This window comes from Myotis daubentonii, chromosome 4 (genome assembly GCF_963259705.1).
Source record: "Myotis daubentonii chromosome 4, mMyoDau2.1, whole genome shotgun sequence".
Classification (NCBI taxonomy): Eukaryota; Metazoa; Chordata; class Mammalia; order Chiroptera; family Vespertilionidae; genus Myotis; species Myotis daubentonii.
The window spans coordinates 61,886,772-61,894,474 of record NC_081843.1 but is presented as its reverse complement, the minus strand read 5'-3'; the positions used below and the strand labels follow the sequence as shown (position 1 = coordinate 61,894,474).

The following is a 7,703-nucleotide window of genomic DNA, read 5'->3' as shown; positions in this document are numbered from 1 at the left end:
TGAATAGATTCTTTGACCAAAGTAACTAAGTGATCACACACTCCTGCAGCAATGACTTGAAAGTATCTAAAAATCTAACAGTAGGATATGAAAAATGATATATTTTAATAGGCTTATGCCTGTCTTCAAAAGAGATGCAGCCTCAGGTAGCAGCAGAGTTAGAGATTTATAACTGATACACATTTTATAAGGATCTGCACATGGTACACATTAAACGTCTAAATTAAGGCTTTTATAGGTTTGTGGTCAAGTCTATGGGTATGCAGTGCTGGATTTTTGTAAAGCATCTCCAGCTTCTATTACCCAATTTGTAAACCAGAAGATGTGCAGATGTGGGTGGGTAGGAACTCTAAGGGCTAACAATTACCTAACTAGAAGACTTGTCTGTAAACAAGTTCTGAAATAAGAGTTGGCAGTGAAACAATTGAGAAGGTGCCTCTCATCTTGAGGAAAAAGTGATGTGTGCCTGCTGACAGAGGTGGTTTAAAAAAAAAAAGCCAACAGTTGAACTTCATTTCAAGACTTTGAGATTTAGAGACCTAAGGTTTAGCACTACATCCAAGCCAATGGTTCTCATACTTTAGCTTGCAGGTCACCTGGAGGATACCAGGTAGTGGATGACTACCTGGACCCTATACCCAGAGATTCTAATTTGGGTGATGTAAGTGGTCCAAGCACCTTGCTTTTGAGAAACACCACTCATAGCAAATAGCAGCACACAATCTTTGATTAAACACCAATGAGGTCATTATCTACAGACAAATCCATCAGCAGACTCCACCATAATAATTTGAGGACCAAATTTACCCCCAATTAAGTTTCCTATCTTTTTTGCAATTGAAAGTTTGAAATCAATTAACATTTACTAATGATTGTACCAATTCTGAGGAAAAAGAAGAGCACCAGGGATCTCAATGCTAAAAGAAATCGAATTCCCTAGGAGGTTCATGCTACATAGAAATTAAGTTTCTGCAATAATGTTATAGAGTTGTAGTGTAGAGGGTCTTGTTTTAGTCTTGGTATAGTTTGTGTACTTCTACATTATCTAAGAACTCCAAAGAGAAAGTTCATCTACATGCTCTCTCAGGTTTTCTAGATAATAACATTTTCCTGGTTTACAGTGATACACAACAGAGTAATTTATTTCTTGGATGCTGGAGACAAACATCTTTATTAAAGATACTACCAAAATTTGGCAAACATTTCAAAACAGATTTGTAAACATAATGCTTCCCTTTTTAACTGGCAGCACTTTGAAAAGACAATACGGTAAGACAACACAACTTGAATCAACATTAGTTCAAAATCCTTACATTTTGACATAACTTATGTTCCCACATGATAAAACAAGTGATAGTTTAAATCAACGTCAACAGATAAACTCCATGAACTGAAAGTTTGTGCTGTTTGATGAATCACAGTATGCTATTGTTAAATATATCCACTCTTTTTTATATTCCTGGCACCCAGGATGAAGAAAAAAATCTTTAAATATACATTTCATGTAGGTAATAACTTCTTTGCACATCTCTCCTCAAAAAATACTTTATAGCAGTATATAAATAGTTCACCTACATATTTAATTTTATAATTTTGCCCCAAAACTATAGATTTGTTTCATTTTCATAACATACCAATTTTGCCCAACGACAAAGCTGACAAACAGTTGAAATGGAAATGCTTTTGTCTTTCACAATAGAAGTAGCAATTGGACAAAAAAAAAACAAGAACAAAAACAAAAACCTACAGTAACACTCGTCAGTTGTTTAACCTGAGCGTTTGGCCTACTAAGAGTAGCAGCTTTTTTTCCTTCATGCACGCTCACATCCACACCACCTCTGCACACACACAGGTCGCGCACACGCGTTCAGACGCTGGTAGGCCACAGTGTGCTTCCCGTTGCTCCAATCAGGTGGGAAGCAGTGTAGCTAATGATTAACCACACTATGTACATAACTAGCAAACACCTTAAGGCAACCATTGCAATGGGGGGTTAACTTGCAGGGCACTTCACTGTTCTAGATTAAGTCAGCCTGTATATATATATGTGTATGTGTAGCTACACACATATACATACTCGTAGACCTTTTTATTTCTTAACCCTCCAATACAATGTTTTAATTTTTTTTGTATTTTGTGCAAATTTCTAAATATTCTACCATTTAAGGCAAAGAGTTTGCATTAAGAAAGGTCAGAAAATAGGCTTATGTTTATCCAAACGCATTTCACCTTGCACATTACTGGTTTGTTTTTTAACACACATAACTTTGAAGTGTGGACACTGGATCCCCAATATCTAAAAAAATCATTGCTAATTACAAACAAGTTTATAAGAAAAAAAACTGATTTAAAGTATAGATACTGGATCCCCAATATCTAAAAAAATTTACTTCTATTGACAAACACAAGTCTTGACGGGGGGGCGGGGGGGGGGGGGCGGGGAAGGACCAGAAAAAGCAGCTTCAAAATTGCAGGGAGGCAAAGAAATTAGGGGTTGTGGGAGGAGGACAGAAAGAAAAAAAATAGTTAACTCAAGTTTACAAATACTGAAACTTTCAACAGGCAAAGTTTCCTTTTTTAGAATCTTAGAGCAACTCATTTGGAATTTTAAATAAATAAGCTTAAGTTTATTCACATCTTCTGGTCCAAGCAGAGCTCTAGTGCCATGCCTCTGCTTGCTGTTGGTCAAATTCACCTATCAGTCTTTTGATATGAGCCAGCTTGTTATGAAGATACTCGCATCTGTATTTTTCTTCATGGTAATTGGGACTAGACTGTAGATGGAAAAGAACAGGAGGAATCAGGTTACATAGTTTGTAATTACTTCCCAACTCCATGTCAGAAAACCAACAGTAATGATACGCACCTGCTTGATCTTCTGATATTCTTGTAAGACTTCTTCATGAACATTCTACAAAATTAAAAATTAGAAATCAGAAGAGAACTTTTTTTGTTTTCAATATATATAGTTAACACACATTTGAAAGGGTGTGGGGAAATATTGATGATGGGAATGTAAATCAGTACAATTACTAAGGAAGGTAATTTGGCAACTGTTATCAATATAGCAAATGCAAAACTGGCTTGGCACTTAGACTTTATTTCTGATTTACTGGTGTCTGAGTGAAGTGATGTGTGTGGAAGGTCACTTGCTGCAGCACTGCTTGTAAAGCAAAAGATAGTAAACAACATCGAAGTGTCCATTAATCCATGCAAAGGAATACTAAGGAGAGCAGTAAACAGGGGAGGAGTGTTTATGTACTTATATTTAAAAATTCCCTAAGATGCAGTTGTATTGTTCAGTTAAAAAAGCAAAGTGCAGAACTATTTATACAATGACATCATTTGTTTAAAAGAAGGAAACAGAATATATATTCTAATTTCATTAATTCTAAGATGCATATTTCTTCTCAATGAAATCAGGTGAAGATGTATCATAGTTTAACTTACTTGAACATAACACAATAGTGTATCTTGTCATTACACCTCTTGGATTTAATTATGTGTGGTATATATGTGAATTTGCTTGTGTATATACCTCTTACACACATGCATGCACATGCGCACATGCGCGACTCTTAAAGAATACACTGGAAACCAGCACTACTGATTATCTCTAGGGAGGAAAACTGGGTGGCTGGGGAAAATGGCTAACCCTTAAGTATCATATAACCTGATGTACGATGGATCTAAGAAGGTTCCAAATGCTTACATTTATTCTGCACAAATCTATGGTCACCTCATTCTATGGATGGGGATTTTGAGGCAAGTTAAGTAACTTGCCCAAGGTCACACAAGTATTAAATGGTAGGACCTTGGAACCAAACCCAGCATTCTGGTTCTGGAGCTACTTCTAACCACCAAACAATCCTTGGAATACAATCATGTTACACTGGTCAATAACTACATAGAAAACTACAAACCCGAAACCACCATATCACCGTCTTCTCGCATCCTCAAACACCAACTCCTCTGGAAAAATATATAATTCTAGGTGGCTTGTTTAAGAGACTAAGCCCTCCTAATAGAAGTCATAATGGATATCTAGGGCACAGGCCCTCCCCTGTGGGAAAACTCATCCATTCTCTTGCTGGGTTCCTATCAGAACAATGGCAGTGGGCCGGGATGGCGGCACCATCTATGCCTGTGAAGTGCGACCAAATTATCTGGTCTATGCAAGCAAGGAAACACTCGTTTATATTAACCCTTTTGCTAAGAACCATGAGAATAATCAGGTCAGGCTTCTGTTGCTCTTTGAGCTGTAATAATATTATTACCACTTAAAGTAGGAAAGTGAAACTGATCACTACCTGCTAACAAATGTCTATCCCTGGAACAGCTGTAAGCGCCATGTTTTTCTTCACTTAAACCCCAAACTTCTGTGGTATTAAGCCCCTTGTTATATTTCATGTCTACATCTTCCATATTCTATGCCAGACTGAGGTTATTTAAAAATTACTTAAAGTATTGACTTGGAATTGGAGTTTTGGGGAACAGTACCAGATCTGGAGCTGTAGCCTGAGTTGAGTTGACAATGCAATAAAATGTTTTGATGAATCCCAAATCCAACTTGTTTTCCTGTTTATCTGTGTTTGGTATTCTTCCCAATACACTACACATAGTATAGTAAATGTATTAAGCATATATTACATATTTTACACATATTACGTTAAATAGAAGGTTATTTTTTCCACGGACAGAAATACAGGTTGAAGCACTACTTCAAATATTTAGATACCAGCTAATTTTAAATAGAGGCTAAAAGCTGCAGAGAAGCTGGTCAGCAAGAAGACCTACTCTGAAGGCTAACAGGATGCCTGGGGGCCTGGGGGTTGGGCCAGGCAGAGAAAAAAGTAAAACATGAAAGTCAGTCTTCTATGAACAAATGCATTTACCTGATACTCTTTTGAGCCTGGAGAAAGGCGCTTTCGTTGTGCATCCAGTTTGATAAATCTTCTAGCTACAGTCTCCATTCTGGCATGCAAGGCCCTGTATTCATCATACTCTGCATTGAAGTCAGCCTTGTAATTCTGGCGTTGTTCATAGGAGACAATAGCGATATATTTTCTAATAAGGAAAACAGGATAAAAGAGAGCCATGTCACTCCTTCCAAGACCTTCCAGGTGAAAGTCTCCCATGGAAGAGCTTCAGTGAAGGAAAATTAGTATAAAAAGACAAGGGAATTATGAGGGGATCTGCCTTTAGGCCTTTCACACCTGCTGCCACCAAGGTGCCTCAGGCTTCCTCTCCTTTCTCCCTTTCTGATTAGGCAAATATTTAAAATACAAAAGGGAAATTGTCATTTAAAAAAATGACACAGTACAACCTGTGTAACAGAAAGGCCGTGTTGTGCTATTAGTCTAATTTACTTTCTTAATAAAAATGCCATAAAGCTGTTTTACTTTGGGGTATGAACACTTCTAGGGACCTGGTTAACGAAGGCTATTTTCACAGAGTGTCAGTTTACTCAGTGGTAAGTAAATTAAACCAGCATTTTAATATTCATATTATTTGTGGATCCAGGGACTGGGATCACATCAGGGTCTTTGCACTCTGTGCTTCTGTCATGGAATGCAAAAATCCCTTGACTTTATTGAGATAAAAATTGAGATTTCAAAGCAATTTCAAACAGGTAGCCCCAGGGGGTACATAATATTCTTCACTGTGGGAAAACCTTGGAGGTTCAATCCTCTCCAAAATGGTTTCAGATAACTTTCCAGTTATATTTAAAATGTAATAGCACAGATACCTAGTTGGAAATGTGAGAAAAGTAATGCAGTGAGCAACCTTAATGTCCTCATTAATATTTTTATTCATGCTGAGTTAGGGTGGAGGTTTAATTTCTAAGTGTAATGGAGACTACGGTAGTATGCTGTTTTAAAGCTGCCCCGCTGGTGTCTGTGCTGTAAAAGGAACACCGCCAGCCCAGCAAGGAAGCAATCCTTTCCAGACGGGGATGTCCTCACCGCACTGCAGAGGGAGCCCACTAGGGAGACCGTTCCCGGGACAGCATATGTGAGGAGATGGCTAAACAGATTGTGAAATTCAGGTTCAATCTGTTAGCAAAATACTCATCCCTCTTTCTCAAAACTCTCAATATTTCATTTAATAAATTCCTTAGGAAAATTACAAACTGACCAACAGCTGTGTTGCTATTATAGAAGATTATTTGATTATACTGGCATTTTAACAAAAAGCATTTTACTATTTTTATCAAAAAGTATGAGTTCTACTGTTGGTTCTTAATGCAAGAATGGAATAAAATTTTAAACAGTTTGGACAATTTACAACCAGAAGTAGCAGAAGTATTCTTATTATATAAAAATCAGGAATGCTGTAATTAAGTATGCATTATTCAGAAGTTGACCATTAAGGTTTTATAGTATGATCTTTCAATTTCTTATGAAAGCAAGTTAAGTTTATTTTTGGTAATTTTTCTGAAAATTCATGCTTTCTCACCATTTTTAGAATATTTTTTGTATATATACAAGACATTTTTTTGTTAAAATAAATTGCTTTTACTTAAATAAAGCAAGCAATCACATAGGTTATATATTTTTGTAATTTTTAAAGAGCTAAAAACATAAGTGTACAGAAATGCACTGATGAGGCAGATACATCAGTAAGTTAAATTTTTTTTTTTAATATAGAATTAACTGATTAGGTTGAAAAAACACAGCCTTACTCCATGGGGAGAAGGTCAGAATTATTTTTCAGTTTCCCTACATGATCTGTCATATATAACAAGTATACATCACTAGGGCAAAAAAGAGGAGTTCAAAATCCATCATGAGAGAATGAGAGAACAGTAATGCAGTTATTATTTGAGTGGGGTGTCAACTTTCATAGCACTGTTAAGGAGAAATGGGTTTGAGCTGGAGAAATGAACCCCGCATCATCGGTGGAGACAGGTGCTGTCCCCTAACCAGCCCTTCCTGGGCCAACTCAGTGGTGCCTGCTTTTCAAAGCTCCTGCACAGAATCCAAAACCATACACTGCTTCAGATGAGAGAGTACTAAATATGGCTTCTTTTTACGTAAGAAGAGATGATAACCAGTCTTATGGTTTCCTGCTGTATCATTCGCCAATAACAATAGCTTTCACACTACTGTTAAGCAAAAGTATCACATTTTAAGTATTAAATGTTCTCTATACTCTGAAAATGAACATATCATTGGACATTGAGGGCTAAATGGCATAATTCAACTTTGTCCATCATGAGATGGTACTAAATTAAGAGAAACTGTTCATACAGCTCAAATTCCAGTTTCTATTCTAGATTAAAGCTATTTTGCACATTTGTTCATTTTTTAAGCTATCGACAGCTAGACCTGTTTGCCCTTTCTCTCTCCATTTTTCCAGGCTCTTGCAACTTAATTATTTTCTTCTTATGAAGCCTTTGAGTCTGTAAAAAAGCTAGAATTATGTGTCCAAGTTATAATTTCTGTGATAGCCAGTTACAAAAATGTCCCCAGCTCAGCGTTTAGCAACTTGTTGCCACAAGAAAGACATTATAACCTGTAGTAAAGTGAGATGATCAAATTTTACTATTCTCTCCTCTTAAAATTAATTTGATGGCATAGCTTTGTTTAAACAAAATCAATCTGTCTCTACTTTGTATTAACTGCAGAGGTTTAAGCACTTTACCAGTAACATATGCAGAGAAGGTCTGTGCATTGAGAGACTGTCAGCTTTGAAGAGTC

At 36.7% G+C, this 7,703-nt stretch overlaps 1 protein-coding gene across 4 annotated transcripts in view; it reads right to left on the bottom strand.

Annotated features, from left to right (window-relative positions):
• Window positions 1–1,114: 1,114 nt before the first annotated feature.
• Window positions 1,115–7,703, bottom strand: part of ELL2 (elongation factor for RNA polymerase II 2) — an 84,902-nt gene continuing 78,313 nt past the window's right edge. For 3 of the 4 annotated variants that reach the window (XM_059694061.1, XM_059694060.1, XM_059694058.1), the window contains 3 exons: window positions 4,896–5,067; window positions 2,867–2,911; window positions 1,115–2,774 (listed from right to left, as the gene is read on the bottom strand). In XM_059694061.1, coding sequence (XP_059550044.1) covers window positions 2,658–2,774; window positions 2,867–2,911; window positions 4,896–5,067 — 334 coding nt within the window. In that variant the 3' untranslated portion in view covers window positions 1,115–2,657. The remainder of the gene's footprint in view (window positions 2,775–2,866; window positions 2,912–4,895; window positions 5,068–7,703) is intronic. The other variant, XR_009452619.1, reaches the window with a different exon arrangement.